Below are 20,783 nucleotides of genomic sequence, written 5' to 3' on the forward strand. Positions count from 1 at the left end.
GTAAGCTGTCCCGGGTGGGGATGAAGCAGCTGACTGGAGTCTGCCCGTCACATGGGCTCCGTGACTCAGCCCTGGCAAGGGCGGGGGAATTACACTGCCTCGATTTTCCTTTCGTTTTCGGGTTCCTTTCCTTCCTCCTGGCTCAGGCTGCCGCCTGCCTGCCGCCCTCTACTCGTCTCCCCCACGTGGCTGGTGAGCTCACTAAGTCGGGGGGAGGGGTTGTGGTTTGGAGACTGGGAGGGGAGGTAGCAGACTGAGCAGAGCGGGAGGGAGGGGAGTGGCACCGTGCCCCTGCCAACTGGTTGGTCAGTCTTTGGGCATCCAGGCTGGTGGTGTGATGCACCAGCCGGAGGGAGAGGGGTCTGGTTGTATTATGGCTGTACCTTGCGTCGGCCGGGCGCCGCTTTATTACTATTATTATTATTAATAATAATAATAATAATTTTGTATTTTATTAAAAGCTCAGCTGTGTGTGGGTCCCTCTTTCTTGGTGTTGGGGTGCATTTCTGGTGGTGGTGCACCTGCACCAGCGGGGGCTGCGAGGGGGGACCCTTGAGGGGGGTTGTGTGGGGGAGGGGCACTGAGAGGTGTCGCCTAAGGGGGACCTCAGAGAGTGAGTGGGGCGGGGGAGGGGATATGGAGGCCCGGGCAATGTGATGGGGGAAATCCCGGGGGAGGGGCTAAAGGACCCTGTTTCAGGGGGAGAGTCTGAAATGGGGGGGGGCAGAATCTTGGTCTAATGAAGGCTGTAGGTGAGGTATCTACATTTTGAGGCGATGCAGGGGGAGCCTGGGGGACGGACAGTGCAGAGCACTGTGGGGATTACATGTGGGGGTCTGGCTGGGCATTGGGGGGTTTATGGTGGCCCTGGTAGGGGTGGTGGGCTGTTAAAAGTCCGGTTGGCGGTGCTGCGGCGCAAAGGCAGGCTAGTCCCTACCTGTCCTGGCTCCGCGCTGCGCCCTGGAAGCTGCCAGCAGCAGGTCCGGCTCCTACGCAAGGGGCCACAGGGCTCTGCGCGCTGCCCCCGCCCCAAGCACCAGCTCCACACTCCCATTGGGCAGGAACTGTGGTGGTGGTGCCTGCGGGGGAGAGCAGCGCACAGAGCAGCCCACGCCCCTCTGCCTAAGGCTGGCTGCTTCCAGGCGCAACGCGGAGTCAGGACAGACAGGAAGCCTGCCTTAGCCCCCCTGCTGCGCCACTGACCTAAAGCCGCTGGAGGTAAGCCTGCACTCCTGCTCCAGCCCTGAGCCCCCTCAAACCCAGAGCACCCTCCCACACCCTGAACCCCTCTTCCCCACCCCCCAGCTTGGAGCCCCCTCCTGCACCCCAAACCCCTTGTCCCTGGCTCTATCCCAGAGCCTGCACCTCCAGACGGAGCCCTCCCCACCCCTACCCCAGCCCGGAGCCCCTTCCCGCACCCTGAAACCCTCATTTCTGGCCCCACCCTGGAGCCCACACCCTCAGTTAGAGCCCTCATCCCTTCTGCCTCCACCCCCTGCCCCAGCCCAGTGAAAGCGAGTGGCAGTGGGGGTGGAAGTAGGGGAGGGGTAATGTAGTGAGCAGGGGGCAGGGCCTCGGGGAAGGGGGTGCAGGGGGCGTGGCCTCAGGGAGGGGCGGGGCTAGGGTGTTCAGTTTTGTGCAATTAGAAAGTTGGTAACCCTAGTGGACGCACATGGAGGTCTGGGAGGGCAGTTGGGGGTGCATGGGGCCCTGGCTGGGGCAGTTGGGGTGGAGGCGCATGGGGGTCTGGCAGGGGCAGTGGGGGGACATGGGGGTCTGGCTGGGGAAGTGGGGTGGAGGAGGCATGTGGGGCCCTGGCAGGGGCAGTTGGGGTGAAGGCGCACGGGGCTCAATAGCAAATTAAGTGTCTGGCCAATCTCACCCCTTCTCATTTGAGAGGGGGGAGGTTAATTGGAGGTTAATCCAAAATAGCAAGAAGTGCAGAATAACAGGGAGCAGGGTTGGCCGGTACCAGATTTTGCCCTCCATTAAATAGCTAAAAATTCACGTTGAAGGGTGCATATTAGCAAGGCAGCAGCAGCGGCTGCATATCAGCGAAGCAGCAGCAGCAGCCGCACAGAGCCAGTGTGGAGCTGCAAAGCAGTAGTGATTCCCTCTCTCATGCGAAAGGCTGAGGATGGTTTCCTGGTCGGAAGAGGCCAGGAGCCCAAACGCACCTGCAGGCTTGCTCCGCCCCAGTACTTCCAGCTCCAGCTGCTTGTCTCAGGCTCCTAACTCGCCTGGGGCCGCTCACAGGAGGCAGGCTCTGAACAGACATGCGCGTAAGACCCAGCAAGTTGGGAAGAGCCACCCGCGGAGACGAGGCGATGCTGCACCCAGCGCAGATCACATGCAAACAGCTTGTTGACCCTCACCGGCGACGCCCCTGGCCTACCGCCCCAGACCGAGCCAGGCAGGCAAGTGTCTACACTGGCGATTTACAGCGCTGCAACTTTCTTGCTCAGGGGTGTGAAAAAAAACCACCCCTGAGCGCAGCAAGTTTCAGTGCTGTAAAGTGCCAGTGTTGGCCGTGCTCCCAGCGCTGGTAGCTACGCCTCTCGTGGAGGTGGTTTTTTTAGAGCACTGGGAGAGCTCTCCCCCAGTGCTCTGCCCCGACCACACAAGCCACATTAAAGCACTGCCGCGGCAGCGCTTTAACGTCGCCAGTGTAGACTAGCCCTCATCAGGGATAAGTGCTCGTCGGTGGTGGGGCACTGTATGAAACAGCATTGATGGTGAAAAAATAAAAATAAAAACAAAAGACATGCACCCCCCGTCTTCCCAACTGCCCCAGCCAGGGCCACCGTGCGCTTCCCCCGTCCCCAGCTGTCCCAGCCAGGACCCCCATGCGCTTCCCCCATCCCCAACTGCCCCAGCCAGGGCCCCCGTACGCTTCCCCCATCTCCAACTGCCCCAGCCAGGGCCCCCATGCACCTCCACTCCCAATTGCCCCAGCCAGGGCCCCGGTGTGCCCCCCCAAATGCTCCAGCCAGGGCCTCCGTGCGCTTCCCCCATTCCCAACTGTCCTAGCCAAGGCCCCTGTGCGCCCCGCCCCCAACTGCCCCAGCCAGGGCCCCATGTGCTTCCTCCATCCCACTTCACCAGCCAGACCCCCGTGCCTCCCCAACTGCCCCAGCCAGGGCCCCCTCGTACCCCCTCTCCCCCCAACTGCCCCTGCAACACAGCCTTGTCACTAAAAGCTGCATAGTGTAGACAAGCCCACAGTGACTCTAGTTTTGCCCATTCTAGAGTCTGCAGAAATGCCTGGGTGAACTGCAGGCCTCATGAGCCTGAGTTCAGTGGCCAGGCCATTTCAGACCTTGGCTTCTTTAGTAAAACTGCCAATTGGTGATGCTTGCAGTGGTGTTGTAAAATGGACCCTTGTCCATCAGGACCCACAGGGACACTACCAAATCTCTTCACATAGACCACAAAGAGCCATTAGATGGTGACAATTTAGAATGGCTACTAATTTGGGCTAAATTTAAATCAGCAAATTAGAGGTGAAAGGGTCTGTACCCTGTAACTGGTCCCCAGATAGATCCCGTGCCTCTGTAAAATGTTCAGATTTCAGAAGGCCGTCATCATGGCACATTGATTTTATTTATAGTTTTATACAGATATATTTAGGTTGATACCAATTTTATTGTTAGTGTTTTAATCTTATGTTTTTAATCTTTGTATCTGTGTGTGTTTTATTGTGGAGCTCCTGTTTTCGTAGATAGATGCTATAAATAAACTGTTCTTTTATTCAGATTTGTTTCCTACCTTGCATTTAGTATTGTAATATTAAATGTTAACTCCTTTGCCAGAAAGGCATGTATTTTTATTGAATGTACTAATTCCTAGCTTTTGTATAGCACTTTCCTCTGTAGATCTCAAAGTGCTTTACAAAGGAAGGTGTAGGCATCATCACCCCCATTTTGCAGATGAGGAAACTGAGGCACAGAGGTGAAGTGACATGCCCAAGCTCATACAATGGGTCACTGGCAGAGCTAGAAATAAAAAAAAAAAACTAGTCTCCTGATTGAGTCTCAGTCCATTGCTTTATCTACTAGGCCATACTGCCCTACAGTAAGTGAGCATGGATTGTCTACAAATCTAAATAATAACCAAGTGTAACATTAAAATTAAGTAGACACAGCTGCTGAGGGTGTTCTTAAAAGACAGCTATAAGATGGCAAGTCTACTGAAAGTCTTACCCAGCAGCAGGATTGTTGCACAGAATGCACTGAAGTCAGGTCCAAGACAACATTGACAGTTACATGCTCTGCCTTTTCATGTATGTACTTTACACAATATTTTAATCCAAGAACTACAACGTTAATGGCTATTTCTGAGTCTGCAGCTGAGTCTAGTTAATTAGTCTGAACCTAACTGAGGGCCCCATGCAACTCCCCTTGACTTAAATGGAGTGGAATCAGGTCCTCTGTCAGCAGACAAGCAATGCAGAAGAGCTGGGAGCAGCTGTAGAGATCAGCTTCTGGGAGCTAGTTAGACTGCTCTTTTGATCTCAGTCTCTGAAAGTGTCTTAATAAAATTTAAAAATTTTGTTGAAGAAATTCTAATCGATGCTCTGTGACTTATCAATACAAACCAGCACCTTTCCCATTTCTGCATGACAGAGGGCCAGAGGCTATAAGGAATAAAAAGAAAGAAAGAGGCAAGATAGAACTTCTGCAGCAACTGAATCCTTAGATGAGGTGTGACCGTATAAAGCCGCAGGGGGGAAAAATGCATTAATAGTCACAGAGAAGAGACTCTTGATAAGGAAGCAACAGCTGCTATGTTATTAAAACTGCCTTTGCAAAAACATCTCTGCATGATACTTATGTTCAAGTACACATCTGTCAGCATATAAGCAGACAATATGCCATCCAATCAGAAAGTTATGAGTGTAGCTGGATCACAGCTGATGAATCTGATATCCAGTAGTTTGACTGCTCCCATCATCTTATACTGAAACAGTGACCTATTTAGAGATTGTTCCATGGGAGTTAATTCAAAGCTCAGTTGGATTCATTTTGGGAAAATACACAACAGCTTCTACAGCTATATAAAAGCAGATCTAAGACTCCATGAACCATGCAGATTACAACACATTTTCTCTTATAATACTGAAGTAATATAGCAGAGGAAATAAGATGTGCCTGTTTGCATTTGGTGCTTGTTATTACTTTTCCCAAGTGAATGATTTAATGAAGGACTGAGACTTCAAGTCGCCAGATAAAAGAAATGAGAGCACTTGTGACAGGCTCTCATTGGAAATAAATAGTCCAAAACTAGAAGAATGGTTTCAAAACATATGTGAGGTGGTTGTTATAGAAAAACTATTGCAGTGGTTACATACCCAGCAAAATAGACAGAGGACAAATAGATGCTTAGATATGTGTTTACCATTTATTCAGTACTAAAAGTACATTTTATTTAAAAAAAAAAACACAACACAACTGTCCAACTTTTTTAAATATTAACCTTTGATAGACATGCCTGATTTGATATGAGTAGAGTCAATAGTTTTACTCGATTTAATAAAATCAGCAGAAACAACACTTCATGCATGGGGTAAAGAGGCTCACTCTGTAATATGGTAACACCCCATTAAATAGATTAGATGATTATATTATAGAATAATGTTTCTTGAAACAAAAAATAAGGTCGCTCTTGTAATGATTATTGTTTTGTTTCTGATAGTTACATGGCAATGATTTATAAAACCTGTTATTACTTCCTAAATAAATAAATAGTTTGTAAAGAAATGAGAGAACATGGAAAGCATAGAAAGCATGTTGTTAAAAAAAGGCTCCATGTTTGCATGCTCAGGGCACACAATTTTAGGCTAAAACAAAATGTCTCTGTTCTTCACTATAATACGCATTCTGCATTTTCCCAGTCTCTCACATTTTCTATGGTGTCTGTACTTCTTCATGCCAGAGTCTTGACAGCTTGTTGCTGCTGATCCAAAATCCTAGCACTTTTCTGTGTGCTAAGTTTTCAGTACCTAGCCTCTAAATGTGCATACAGTTTGGGGTGACCCTATTTTACTGAACTACAGAATTCAGTATTTGCATATGCGAATAAGGTTGCATGTGTGCACAAAAGAGAACTTTGGAGGCTAGGTGAGGAAAAGTCAAACCTATGTTTCTGTCTTATATTTTTAGTAACATGAAAAATCAGTAAAATAAATCCAGAATAAATTATACCATCACATAAAAGAGGATGGGAAGTCTCTTACCCGATCATGCAACACCAAGCCCTTTCTAATTTATTTACAGTAGTCAGAGACATAGCTGGATAGCTGTAAAGCTATACCAGTAGCAGAAAGTCTAAAAAAAGACTTGTTCTAAAGCACACTCTTCAGGATTGCTGCCAATGAACAGAAAGAAACTAAACAAAACACACAACTCCATTGGGGAGTACAAGAGACTAGACAAGATGGGAAACATAAGCCCAGATTCAGCATCTGAAAGAATTCTTGATTTTGAGAGGTGCTATCACTTTAGTCAATGGGAACTACAGTAGTTCAACTCCTTTGAATACTGCCCTATTTTCATTCTGGTATCCAACTGCTGATTTAGATGTGAAACTGGGCAGAAAAGTTTTAAAATGTTAGCCTTAACCAATCTCTGCTTCAGTTTCCCCACATGTAAAATATTACCATAATTTTGTTATTTATCATTGGTATTACTGCAGTGCCTAGATGGCCCAACTAAGATCAGGGTCTTTTTGTGATAGGTCCCCTGCATACAGATAATGAGGGAGAGTCCCTGCTGTGAAGAGATTACAATCTAAACTGTCAAGAGAGGCCATGGGAGGTAAGAGCACTCCATTATACAGATGATAAACTGATACACAGAGAGATTAAGTGATGTTCTTGCCCAAGGATCATGCAAGAAGTCTGTGGCAATATTTATCTGCCCTGGAGGGATGTTGAGAGGATTGCATTAATGTTTGTAAATGCTTCGAGACACTTGGAGGAAAAGTGCAATGTGAGTACAACATATTATTTGTATTATTATTTATATTATAGTAGCTTCTAAAGGCCCCAATTGAGATAGCATTGCATTGGGCACTGTATCAAGATAGTAAGAGACAATCCCTGCCTCAAAAAGCTTACAATACATATGATAAGATGGACAAGGAGTTGGAAAGTATTATTATCCTAATGGTGAGGAGAATTGAGGCATAAAGAGACTAAGGGTCAGATTTTCAAAGGTAGCCTAAAGAAGCAGATATACACCTACTGGGATTTTCAAAAGCACCTAAGTGGGTTAGTGCTTAACCTTCTTAAGTGTTTTTGACAATTCCACTAGACACCTATCTGCATCTTTAGAGGCCTAATTACCTTTGAGAATCTGGTCTTAAATGATGTATACTGTAAGTACCGGTATATTTCAGGTAGGGATCCCCTATAATAAGCAGATGTGAAGAATGACTAAGTAAATGTGCTGTTTTATGTGGTATCGTGTGTCCTACAGAATTGTATTCTCTCATTCTTCTGCATAAAGAACAGGAGTACTTGTGGCACCTTAGAGACTAACAAATTTATTAGAGCATAAGCTTTCGTGGGCTACAGCCCACTTCTTCGGATGCATATAGAGTGAAACATATATTGAGGAGATATATATACACACATACAGAGAGCATGAACAGGTGGGAGTTGTCTTACCAACTCTGAGAGGCCAATTAAGTAAGTGAAAAAAAACTTTTGAAGTGATAATCAAGCTAGCCCAGTACAGTTTGATAAGAAGTGTGAGAATACTTACAAGGGGAGATAGATTCAATGTTTGTAATGGCTCAGCCATTCCCAGTCCTTATTTATTCCTAAATTGATTGTATCTAGTTTGCATATCAATTCCAGCTCAGCAGTCTCTCCTTGGAGTCTGTTTCTGAAGTTTTTCTGTTGTAAGATAGCCACCCGCAGGTCTGTCATTGAATGACCAGACAGATTAAAGTGTTCTCCCACTGGTTTTTGAGTATTATGATTATTGCTGGCACATGATGGCATATATCACATTGGTAGATGTGCAGGTGATTGACAGATTGACAGAGCCAGACGAGTACCCAGAAGTCACCTCCTAAAAGACAGGCCCAACAAAGAAAATAACAGAACACCACTAGCTGTCACCTTCAGCCCCCAACTAAAACCTCTCCAGCGCATCATCAAAGATCTACAACCTATCCTGAAAGATGATCCCTCACTCTCACAGATCTTGGGAGACAGACCTGTCCTCGCTTACAGACAACCCCCCAACCTAAAGCAAATACTCACCAGCAACCACACATCACTGAACAAAAACACTGACCCAGGAACCTATCCTTGTAACAAAGCCCGATGCCAACTCTGTCCACATATCTATTCAAGTGACATCATCATAGGACCTAATCACATCAGCCATACCATCAGGGGCTCATTCACCTGCACATCTACCATCTGTCTTGCATCTGAAGAAGTGAGGTTCTTACCCACGAAAGCTTATGCTCCCAATACTTCTGTTAGTCTTAAAGGTGCCACAGGACCCTCTGTTGCTTTTTACAGATTCAGACTAACACGGCTACCCCTCTGATACCATCTACCAATGTGATATATGCCATCATGTGCCAGCAATGCCCCTCTGCCATGTACATTGGCCAAACCGGACAGTCTCTATGCAAAAGAATTAATGGACACAAATCTGACATCAGGAATCATAATACTCAAAAACCAGTGGGAGAACACTTTAATCTGTCTGGTCATTCAATGACAGACCTGCGGGTGGCTATCTTACAACAGAAAAACTTCAAAAACAGACTCCAAGGAGAGACTGCTGAGCTGGAATTGATATGCAAACTAGATACAATCAACTTAGGAATAAATAAGGACTGGGAATGGCTGAGCCATTACAAACATTGAATCTATCTCCCCTTGTAAGTATTCTCACACTTCTTATCAAACTGTCTGTACTGGGCTAGCTTGATTATCACTTCAAAAGTTTTTTTTCACTTACTTAATTGGCCTCTCAGAGTTGGTAAGACAACTCCCACCTGTTCATGCTCTCTGTATGTGTGTATATATATCTCCTCAATATATGTTCCATTCTATGCATCCGAAGAAGTGGGCTGTAGCCCACAAAAGCTTATGCTCTAATAAATGTATTAGTCTCTAAGGTGCCACAAGTACTCCTGTTCTTTTTGCGGATACAGACTAACACGGCTGCTACTCTGAAACCATTCTTCTGCATGCATTCCAATGGCCCTTCACTGTGTTAGGGACAGCTGCATTGACTGGTACAGGGATTACCTGCAGCAGGTTACCTGCCACAGCGATATGAGAAGTGCATCTGCAGCCAAAGGGGTCATGAACCTCTTGTTTCTGTGCTGAGTTATGTTGGTTGTGCAAGAAGGGGAGCAAAATAGTCTATTCTTGCCATGGGGATTGTAGCAGCCTCGAAGCACACCTGACAGTGCACTATGATGCAGAAGTGTAAGTGCAGGTGTTGTTCCAAAAGGAATCCTTAGGACAATGGTCAAGGAGTCATAACATCTGGTGACTCTGGGGTGGTTTGTGAAGAGTAGGTGAAGTCGTCAACATTAGGCCAGGCATATCCAGCTGGTGTTTGCAAAGCCCACTCTACAGACAACTTTTGCCTTAGTGAGGGCACAGTCTGACAGTTTCTCCTATGTGTTATGTCTGCACAGTGCTTCATATCTAGAAGGATGTCTGACAAGGGCAGGTTGGGGCATTGCTCCAGCAGGGCAGAGTTAAGGTTATGGCATGGAGTTGTTGTGTAATTCCTGGTTTTGAGAGGTTTAAATTTGTTTTACCTTGGAGCTGTATCTCAGAAATAACCTCTAATTTGGGCCACTAACCCTACCCCAGACCTCAAGATGCACCACAATTTTCAAGACAATCCAAATAATAATATGGATTTTACAGCACCTAAGAAAACTGGCTAAAAATTGTTAAAAGTTCTCAGCCTTAACTCTAGTGGTGCTACCACCCCACTGTATTGAGAAGGTTGGACAAGGAATGCAGAATAAATAAAGATGGAAGTGTTTCTCATATAGAACCAAAGGAACAGGTATTCCAGAGCTATTCAATCCTAGTTGCCAGTGACATTTTATATTAACTCAAACTGAACTGAAATTAGGAATCTATGTTTTTGGTAGTGGAGCCACACTGGAAAGCACCTGAGTATGTACATATTGTAGTAATGTAAACTGCTCATGCTAATCAAAATACAAATCCTTTAGCGTTTTGTGTATATTGTGATAAGCCAAACAAAGAAAGAAAAGTAAAAAAATGAGATCTATTTACAGTGCATGGATCATGCACATTATTATATACATAGTTTTATTCAATATTATACTGAACATGGTCAGGAGGATTGGAACGGTTTGGGCAAGTGTGTTGATTTACCATGAAGAGTATGTCTGCCAAAGAAAGAGATGATTTAATTTATAGGCAAATTTCCTATAGGCTACAAAAAGAACCCATAAGTTGACAATACTGATCAATCCTTTTATGAGTTTAATTACCTCCTTCCAGTCATACATTTAAGTTGATTCAGGTAATAGTTTATCATACTGATAGAGTTATTCTATAAGTGTGAACATAAATGCAATGGAAAAGAGAGCATAATTTCTTTTATTCTTACAAAAAGCTGGATTCATTCTCTATTCTCACTCCATCACAGCAGGTGGAAAAATCATATGGTAAGAATTATTTGTTGCCACGTGTAGAATGGAAATTTCATTTGTCTACAAAGTCTGTAATTAAAGGTATAATATTTCAATCCGCCAGCATCATCTTAATGAAAAGTGACGTCACATCGGACACCAGCACTATGGGGGGCTCAGGGTAGGGTTACCATACGTCCGGATTTTCCCGGACACGTCCGGCTTTTTGTTCCTCAAATCCCCGTCCGGGAGGAATTTCCAAAAAGCGGGACATGTCTGGGAAAATAGGGAGGCATGGTAAGGGGACCGCCTCCTCCCCGGGCTCCAACTTTCCTGGCTCCCGCCGCTCTCCCCAGCGCAGCAGCAGCTGGGGCCCAGGAGGAGGCGGCTGCGAGCTCGGATGCTGCTGCCGGCCGGCGCTGCTCAGCCGGAACTGGGGCCCGATCCGAGCCGGACCGGGGCTGGGGGTGCTTGGCCGGCGGCCAGGGCCGGGCCGGAGCCGCTCGGCCGGAACCGGGACCCGAGCCGAGCCGGGCCGGAGCCGCTGGGACCGGGGCTGGGGGTGCTCGGCCGCCGAGTCCCCGCTCCCTGAGGCTCGGATTGGAGGGGGCCCCTGCAGCGCTTAACACAAGGGCCGCTGGGCAGCCTAGCTCAGGGTTAAAGACTATAAACCAGGTTGCATCCGGGGCTGGGGGTGCTCGGCCAGCAGCTGGGCCGGAGCCGCTCGGCCGGAACCAGGGCCCGAGCCGGGCTGGGCCGGAGCAACTGGGGCTGGGGGTGCTCGGCCACCGGCTGGCGCCGCTCGGCCAGGGCCGGGGCTGGGCTGGAGCCACTCAGCCGGGGCCAAGGCCGTGCCCCGGGGCCCGAGCCAAGCTGGAGTCGCTAGGGCTGGGGCCAGGGGTGCTCGGCCGGGGCCGGGGCCTGCGCCCCAGCCAGGGCCCGAGCCAAGCCGGGCCGGAGCCGCCGGGGCCAGAGCCTCTTGGCTGGAGGGGCCGGACTGGGCCGCGCCTCCTCGCGCCGCTGCCCCAGCTTACCTGCTGCTTGCCTGCCTGTTTCACGCTTCCCGCGAACATTTGATTTGCAGGAAGCAGGGGAGGGGGAGGAGCAGGGGCGAGCAGCGTTCAGGGGAGGGGGCGGAGTTGGGGCGGGGACTTTGGGGAAGGGGCGGAGTTGGGGCAGGGCTGGGGCGGGGAAGGGGCGGAGTTGGGACAGGGCCGGGGGCCCTTGGAGTGTCCTCTTTTTCCAGGACTGCAATATGGTAACCCTCGCTCAGGGTTAAATAACTATAAACCAGGTTGCATCCTGCCTTAATTCTAATTTTGTAACCAGGAAAAGAACTTTAGGGGCAGATTTCTAAAGGATTTCTCATTTACAAAACTCACTCTTTCACATGCAAAACCCATTTGTCGTGTAGCAGATCAGGCAGTCAGGTACCTGATTTATAACTGGAAAGACCCAGTTTTGCACATATAGGCCTTAATCCTGTTGCTGGCACAGAGGTGCCCGAGGCAAAGCAACAGGGGTTCGTTGCCCGGCGTGCTTCGCGCCAATAAACACACCGGGGTGGAGAAACAATCAAAGGTTTATTTGAGATCTCAAAGTGGTGCAAGGAGACAGGCAAATCTCAAATCGAGCACACAGAACAAAGCAGCTTCTCTCTTCTTATACTTTACAATCAAGCCCCCCCTTCTCTCCCTCTGTATCACCCCCCCCACTCCCCCTCCCCTTTCTACCAAAGACATGTTTATACATTTAAGCCGTTAAGTCATTCTAGGGCTATAAATCGAGCTTGTTAGTAACATTCCTCTAAACAATCATTGGGTCCTATTTACTCTAGTTTACTATGTTTGCATGTTTCCTCCAGCTAGAAACATGCAAACCTCATCATTATTGCTTAGGACCTGGTTATAAGCAAGGTCGTAATAGGTAACTGACTATTTACACATTCCAATTCCTGTCCTTGGCTTTTAAGGCCGCTTAGAGTTAAACATGGAAGAACAGAGTTTAAACATGGAAGAACTCTGGTTCATATATAGGCCTAATGACGCCATCAATCCTGTAAAGTTTCCTGTACATGCTTAATTTAAGCACTGTATAGTCCCATTGAAATCAGTATGAGCATAAATCTCTGCAGGATCAGGGCCATAATATGAACATGGATTATGTGTGCATGAAAACTGGAAGCCCTTTGAAAAATTGGCTTATGCATATTTACTGAGCATCAACTGCAGCTGAATACTCATAATTTGTCTCAGGGAACACGTTTGTGTAACATGAGATAGAGACCGTACAGCGCCCATAACACTGTTAAGGGCCACCTGTTGAGCACTGCATGACATGTAGATGATAAGCTCTCTAGGTTAGGGGACCAGCTTCTTTGCTATTTTTCTGCGCAGCACCTGGCACGATGGGGCCCTCCCTGCTCTTTGGCGTTGCTAGCTGCTTCAGGAATACAAACGATAATGTGATTACAATCAAAAGCGGGTGAAGCACTTTACAGGCATAGTCCCTTTACGGACGTTATGGTTGGTCCTTTCCTATTGACTTGACTCCAAATCAGCAAATCCCCGCTCCCTGCCCGTCCCCGCAGCCCCCGAGGCTCGAATTGGAGGGGGCCCCTGCAGCGCTTAACACAAGGGCCGCTGGGCAGCAGCGCGTGTACACGGCGGCGTACGGGGACCTGCGGCCTGCACCGCGGGGCGTGTCGTCCCAAGCTTCCGGCGCCCGCAGTTCCCGAAGCGGCCTGCAGCAGGCGCGGAGCAGGCAGCCGGGCAGCTCTGACCGAGCGAGGCATGGGGAAGCGGGTGGCCCTGGTGCTGGCCGGCTGCGGGGTGTTCGATGGCAGCGAGGTGCACGAGGCCTCGGCCGCCCTGGTTCACCTCAGCAGGGGCGGAGCGCAGGTGAGAGCGGAGCCGCGCTGCACGGGGCAGGTCCCCGGCTCTGGAGCAGCCCCGCAGCGGAGGAGGCCGGGCTGCAGGCCGCTACGCCGGAACGGCCGCCGCCCCTTGGCGGGGCCTGATCCCCACGGGAGCCCCGGGGCAGTTGCTGCTGCTGCAGCGCGGGTGGGACCCTTCGTGGCTCAGTCCAAAGTAACCGCTGGCTGGGGCCTTTGGCACAGGGACCCTTCCCTGCACGCTGCAGACGCTCAGCTGTGGTGAGCCAGGGGACTGCAGTGAAAGTCCCCCTGCCTGCCTCCTCCTCCTCTCATGGCCCCCTTCCCAGCCCAGGGACAGAAAGAGAGTGAAAAGTAGAGGTGGGCCTCCGTTTAAAAACTCTGATCCAAATACCTGCTTCCCCCCATCTTTGGATCCAATTTTTGCTGCTAGCCTTTATCTTTATCATGCGGGCAGGGAACTGGACTCGATGACCTCTCGAGGTCCCTTCCAGCCCTAGAATCTATGAATCTTGGGCTAAGTCAGATTTATTGGGAGACATTTGAACCTGATCTAAATTTTGTGCCTGGGCCCCACTGCTGTATTCAGACAGCAGAGAATGGCCCCATCTCAGTTGTGCATAACAGATAACGAAGTGCCTGGCCTAGGCAACAGCACTGGGAGTCCATCACAATCAGGGGCCTGGGTACAGATTTGAGACTTATTAATGGACTAAAAATTAGATATTTGTCACGGTTGTACAAAATGCAATAAATGCAACCGATGAAAGGTGTAAATAGCAGTTATGTAAAAATATGCCACTTTTTTTGAGGGTTCATGGTTTTTCATGTTGACTTCTAAAGGCTTGTTGAAGAAATGTGTTCTTTTAAAACCATTTTGTTCTTCCTCTTTAATCTTTCAACAAAAAGATAGGTTGCTGGATGAAAATGCAATTCCCGTGGCAGTGAGCTATGACTGTGAGGTAGACAGCACATTTTCAGACAGAGAAAAGCAGAAAAATATCAGCCAATAAAATTGCTCTTTCTAGAAACATTTTTTAAAAGTTTTCTCTAATACAGGGGTCGGCAACCTTCGGCACACAGCCCATCAGGGTAATCCGCTGGCGGGCCACGAGACATTTTGTTTACATTGACTGTCTGCAGGCACGGCTCCCCGCAGCTCCCAGTGGCCACGGTTCGCCGTTCCTGGCCAATGGAAGCTGCGGGAAGCGGTGCGAAGACTAGACTAGACTCTGGGTCCCCCACCTCCTAGAAGTGGGTGCCCTAACCACTCTGCTGTAGAGCCATTCTCTGTGGTCCAATGACAGATGACTGCTCTAACCACTGGGTTAAAAGTTATAAATTGGGCACCACGACCACTTCTCCTCCTTCTCTTCCTCCTCCTGCCATTTGGTGTGGAGTGAGGCAGGCACCTAAGCTGCCTGTCTCTGGGAAAGGATTCCCAACTGTGGATCACAAACAGAGAGAGACAGCTCCCTGAAGCCCAGAGTTAGGTACCTTACTCTGTGAAAGGGTTGGGGCTTTGGACACACCCCTGTCCTCGGCATCACCCATTGGCTATTTTAGGTGTTTCCCCACCTAGCATGCTGGCTTTTGTGGTCCGATTCTCAGACACCTCTCTCTCCCAATCCAACATTCTTGGGTAAGTGTCTCTAGTTTGTTAGTGAAGTTGTTGAATTGATATGATCCCTGTAGCTTTGCAGCTACAATATGTTTTCTTAGTCTTAATTTGTTTCTATATACAACCTATTTTGTTCTGTACCTGTATTTTAGGTAAGGATATTTGCACCCAACATAGAGCAGATGCATGTAGTGGATCATTTCAGAGGAAGTCCAACAGAAGAGAAGAGAAATGTGTTAGTTGAAAGTGCCAGGCTAGCAAGAGGCAACATTGAAGATCTGGCTGAACTGAAAGTTGGTGAATTTGATGCAGTCATTTTTCCTGGTGAGTTTTGTTTTAAAAATAAACAGAAAATGCCCCACCCCCATAAACTGTAATTACAAGTAACTATTTTAACCTTCTGTAGCTAATTTTTTTACAAATCCCTTTAAATAAAGGACATTCTGGACCTGTGCAACTTGAGAATTTTTCTTATAAACATGAATTTTGTAGAGGGTCTCAAAATACTTTTAAATAAAAGTTACTCCATATAGCCCTCATTGTTAGGCAAGTATTGTTATCCCAATGTATAGGTGTCAGGATGCTGGGTTTAATGTTAGCATACACGTCACATTGTTCCTTCCTTCTCCCTAAAAATCTTGTAAACTCCCAATTCCCTACCTACGGACCAGAACAGAGGAAGAGCAGAGCAATGATAGAACTTGCCATTATGCAACACTTGCTGTACTTTAGTGACTAAAATGATTGCGAGCTGGATGACATTCCCTGTCTGACATTTTGTTGAAATTATAGCTCCACTTTGCTGCTGACATAGCAACACTTAGCACTGTATAACTTCTTTCATTCATTGATCTTAAGATGCTTTACAAATGTGGGTAATTATTATTTCCATTTTACAGGTGGGGAAATCAAACCACACAAACATTATGTGACTTGCTCAAGATCACTTTCCAGAAACACTTCTACAAAATTTAAAGTACTAGCACCTCAATTGGCCATTAGCAGTATTCATTTTTAAATTATGATAGCGTTTTCTGCAGTAGAGCCAGTAGAGGGAGCACAAGTATAATACAGTACAGTAAAAGCTGTTTTATCTGGCACTTCACCAAGCAGAAAGCTCTATAAACCGGTATTTCTGATCTTCATGGAAATTCAAGTTTATAGTCCGGTTGGCACTGGGCCAGCAGAGGGTTGGGGTGTGTGGGGCGGGTGCGGAGTGCGGGCTCTGGCATGTTGGGGGAATGGGGGGTGCCGGTAAATGAAAAATGCTGGTGAACTAAGAGGGAGGGAGTTTGGGTGCAGGAGGGAGTGCAGAGCTGGGGCGCAAGCTCTGGGAGGGGGCTCAGGGCAGCGGGTTGGGGCGTGGGAGGGAGTGCTGGATCTGGGGGGCACTCACCTCTGGGTTGCTCCCCGCAAGCAGCAACCTGTCCCGGCTGTTCCTAGCTGGAGGCGCGTCAAGCAGCTCCACACGCTGCCCCCGCCCTGCCTCGAGTGCTAGCTCCGCAGTTCCCATTGTCTGGGAACCATGGCCAATGGGAGCCCCGGGGGCAGCGCCTGCGGGCAGAGGCAGCGCACAGAGCTGCCTGCCACGCCTCTGTATAGGTGAGTGCACCACGGATCCTGCACCCCCTCCTGTGCCCCAACCTGCTGCCCTGAACCCCCTCCCAGAGCTTGCACCCCAGCCCCGCACTCCCTCCCGCACCCAAACTCCCTCCCTCTTATTTCACCAGCATTTTTCACTTACTGGCACCCTCCATTTCCCCAACATGCCAGATAAGACAGCTTCTACTGTATTAATAAACCCATTTCCCAGGGCTGTGGTGAGTTGGTAACATCATCACTGCTGCAGGTGCATAGGCAAGTTAACAAATTCCATATGAAGTTATTGCTCCATTAGAAACCTGGTGGAGGGGGCTGGGAAGAATGACCATCAAAGGGAAACAATGTAAACTTTAAGATTAAAATATTTCTTTGGAACTTCCAAGATAACTCACTGTTTTGAATAATGGGAATAGGCTGAAAGCAAGAAATTAAAATATTGTCCCTTAAAATAGTTCTTGCAGCACTATCATCATTTATGATAGGAATGCCAATGGTTGTGTGCATTCCACAACAAATCAAATATTACTGGATGATTACACTTGGTAATAACTTTTTATTACTTTGATAATTTAAACTAGTGTAAATCCAGCAAATGAAAAGGCAGTAAAATTTAATCTGTTTCTACCAAGAAATGAGGATTAAATGCAGACACAGGGTTGCTTATTATAGTGCATCTCCAAAGATGCAGTCTTTATTTTATTTTTTATAATAGCAAATTGCTTTATAATTCACAAGAGATACAGCCCAAAGCTCCTAGTACTGCAGTGTCTTTAAAAAAATTGAGACATACTGGGTTATCTCAATAAAAACTATAAAGCCCAGAAAGAGTTCAAAGAAAAACACATTTTTTATAATTGTTTATATCCTGAACTAAAACTTCCAAAAGAAATTACTCTGGGGGATAAAATATATTGGCTTCATCAATCTCCATTTTCTTCATCTGGAATGTCTAGAAGACTCGTGCTTCTTGTCCCAAAGAAAACCAGCAGGGATTGGGACAAAGGATTCCTGCCTCATAAAGTAGCCTAGCCCACAACAAGAATGCTTAATCATATTTATAAGCTGAATGGAGGCTTGATTTCCCCCTATACTCATGAACTACACAAGTATTGTCCAATTCTTGGTTTAATGTATCATCATTCTTGTTTTTTAGTTCCTTCTTATGTGTTGGTAGGTGCAGATCAAGTGGTAAAACCTAGTGGGGAGAGGCCTCTGTTGGGTGGGTCTGAAGATTAAATTGTTCTCTCACCTCCTCAAGAGGGTTGAGCCTCCTTGCTGGGACATGTGGGAATGCTTGCACACCTGCTGTCTATACAATCCAGGATTTCAATTGTTAATGTTGTAAATCCATCACTTTTTGCATGCTGAATGGTTACAGCCCACTAACTTCAAAAAATGTAGATAAGGCTATGATTAAAAACTCTGCTTTGGCTTAAAAAAAAAAAGGGGGGGGGAGGGTGCAATGTCCTTCTGGTGCTGTAGCAGCTAGCTAATTGCTCTTCAGACTGCCTTAAATGTGAAGGTATGCCTTTTTTTTTCTCCCCCGAAGGTGGATTTGGTGTAGCAAAGAATCTGTGTTCCTGGGCAGTGGATGGAAAGAACTGTAGTATCAATGAGCTTGTGAAGTCCACTCTTCAGGCTTTCCATAGTGCTAAGAAACCCATTGGTTTGTGCTGTATATCCCCAGTGCTGGCAGCTAAAGTCTTCCCAGGTTGTGAAGTCACAGTTGGCCATGATAAAAATGTAGATGGAAGGTAAGAAAGGGTTAAAGACATTTTATTTTATGTGCACAAAAAATCACAGGCCTATGATGTCAGCATTCCCAGAGAATGCACTAGTCACATCCTTTCTTATTTTACGCTGTCCATTTCATAATAGCGGTAGGAAATTCACTTTTGGAGCAAGAGGGCTGAATGTGTGAGGCTGGTTGGCTTGTCATGCATTTGAGGGGGAATAGTAATTTACCCCTAATCAAGAAATACACTGGCCTGGTACTTGTCTGCTAACAACATCCATAGTTGTGTTACACTGTTTTTTTAATTCTGTCTAAGGGATATATGCTTCAGAGCACAATCAGGTTACTAGGTGCCTATGGTAAGACAGCAACTTCCCCTCTTGGCATGGTATTCCAGAATTGTACTGTCCTTGTGTTGTACTGTCCTTGTACTGTCCAATTTGTATTGTCCTTGTGTCTTCCCTAAAGCATCTGCTACTGGGCCACTGCTGGATTGGTCTGATTCAGTATGGCAGTTCTGTGTTTCAGGATGTTAAACTTGGCTGCTGGCAGACATCCAAATGATAACACTAAATAATTTTAACAGAATCTTAGGCCCATATCATGCCTTTGCCATTCTCCTTGCTCTCATTGTTTTAATGGAATTGCTGTTTCTGGTTGGACGGTTTTGAAGGCCTGGGCATGGGCAGGTAGCAGCTGAGAAGGAAACCTAGCAGGAGTTAATGCTTCTTCAGGTAATGTTAACTCGGATAGGATATCTGAATGGAATTCTATAGAGCCAGCCAAGAGTGATGATGGGCAAACCAGCTGTTTCACCCCTCTCCTTAGAACAAAAATCAGTTCCCTGCAGATGTGGTAGAAGGTCTAGACTAGAAGAGCCTGGAAGAGGATCTAAAGTTGCTGGGAGCCTAACCTTTCCTCCAGGCCCCTCAGGAAAACATACTTCTGAGTGCCAAACGTTGTTATGATTGGCATCTCCTCATAAATTCATCAAAAGATTGTTGTTAGAGTTTTGCAGTTATTCAGATCATGGATCTGTACTGTAGATGGCAAAACATCTTGATTTGGCAATATATCAGATCAGTGGTAAATAGGGTGTGGAGAAGGAGTACTTTTCTTTGCTGAAGTCTCTGTAAATCTCAAATCTGGCTCTCCAAGATCCCTTCATGTCATCACTAAGGCTAAGATTTTTGTCATGCATATTTTTAGTAAAAGTCATGGACAGGTCACGGGCAATAAAGAAAAATTCACGGAAGCAGTGACCTGTCCATGACTCTTACTAAAAATATCTGTGAAGAAATGGGGATCTGCAGGTCCCCACACTGCCTGCACCGGGGCAGCTGTGTGGTGGCTAGGAGCTCCGGGGCCCTCACCATGGGTTGAGTGTCAGAGTTCCAGGGTCCCCCACCACCCATGACTGGGAGCTGTGGGGTTCCCCTGCTGCCTGCAGCTCTAGGGGTTCCCCTGCCGCCTGCAGCTCTGGGTTCCTGCGGCAGCAGGAGCTGCGGTGCACTCCCACCTCCTGCAGTGGCTTGGAGCTGTGGGGGCCGCCAGGCAGAAGGGGTACGCTGCAGCTCCCTGCCCCTCCCCCCCCCGGGCATTGGGGCACCCTGCAGCTCCCAACCGCTGCAGGCTGAAGTCATGGAGGTCGCTGGAAGTCACAGATTCCATGACTTCCACAACCTCCGTGACTAAATCATAGCCTTTGTCATCACTGCTAGAAGTGGTTTGACTGTTTCTGTAACTCTCTCACTGAAGTGGGTTGCCAAAATCATATGGCTGCAATGTTTTCTGTTTAATGTTAACAGGTTTCCTGATGCTGAAACAGCATCTGCTATAGTAGAACTTGGATGCAAGCACATTTGTAAAGATGTAACTGAATCCCACGTGGATGCCACCAACAAAATAGTCACTACTTGTGCTTTCATGTGCAAAGCTCCTTTGCATGAAATCTTTGATGGAGTAGGAACAATGGTGGCAGAAGTCCTGAAACTCAGCTGAGGGAACTCTGACGTCTGCTATCACCTGCAGTGAAATGACTACCAGTAAATATAAACCATTTACCTGTACTTAACTATATTAATAAAATAATGCAGTTAGTGAGCTTCAGTCTGGTTTTTAAGTCCTACATCACACCACCATCTCTAGAACTTTTTATCACTTTTTCTTCCTTTATTTGAAATATAGACAGCATCTCTTGAGTTTTATTGCGAGTCTAAATGTGCTCAGAGACTTGGGTAGGAATCCTCCTTGCCTAAATGGGTTTTTGTAAT

The 20,783-nt window shown here is 47.3% G+C and overlaps 1 protein-coding gene across 4 annotated transcripts; it reads left to right on the top strand.

The window, feature by feature from the left end:
* Positions 1-124: 124 nt before the first annotated feature.
* On the top strand, positions 125-20,614 carry LOC135886980 (glutamine amidotransferase-like class 1 domain-containing protein 3, mitochondrial). Of its 4 annotated transcripts, none has more exons than XM_065414766.1 (5): positions 125-192; positions 6,736-6,815; positions 15,326-15,497; positions 18,325-18,529; positions 20,319-20,614. In XM_065414766.1, the coding sequence occupies exons 3-5, from the start codon at positions 15,356-15,358 to the stop codon at positions 20,509-20,511; spliced, it is 540 nt and encodes a 179-aa protein (XP_065270838.1). In that variant the 5' UTR covers positions 125-192; positions 6,736-6,815; positions 15,326-15,355; the 3' UTR covers positions 20,512-20,614. The 4 variants fall into 4 exon arrangements, with proteins under 4 accessions (XP_065270838.1, XP_065270847.1, XP_065270832.1 ...); XM_065414775.1 differs by lacking the exon at positions 125-192 and adding an exon at positions 1,112-1,218; XM_065414760.1 differs by lacking the exons at positions 125-192; positions 6,736-6,815 and adding an exon at positions 13,435-13,559.
* Positions 20,615-20,783: the final 169 nt, after the last annotated feature.

This window comes from Emys orbicularis, chromosome 1 (genome assembly GCF_028017835.1).
Source record: "Emys orbicularis isolate rEmyOrb1 chromosome 1, rEmyOrb1.hap1, whole genome shotgun sequence".
Lineage (NCBI taxonomy): Eukaryota > Metazoa > Chordata > Testudines > Emydidae > Emys > Emys orbicularis.

What these genes read in the sequence shown, in the direction of transcription:
- LOC135886980 (XM_065414760.1), top strand. Translation starts at nt 13,452, where the DNA reads ATGGGGAAGCGGGTGGCCCTGGTGCTGGCCGGCTGCGGGGTGTTCGAT. An exon ending in TCAGCAGGGGCGGAGCGCAG is followed by an intron (nt 13,560 to 15,325) that starts GTGAGAGCGGAG and finishes CCTGTATTTTAG; the next exon opens with GTAAGGATATTTGCACCCAA. An exon ending in GATAAAAATGTAGATGGAAG is followed by an intron (nt 18,530 to 20,318) that starts GTAAGAAAGGGT and finishes TAATGTTAACAG; the next exon opens with GTTTCCTGATGCTGAAACAG.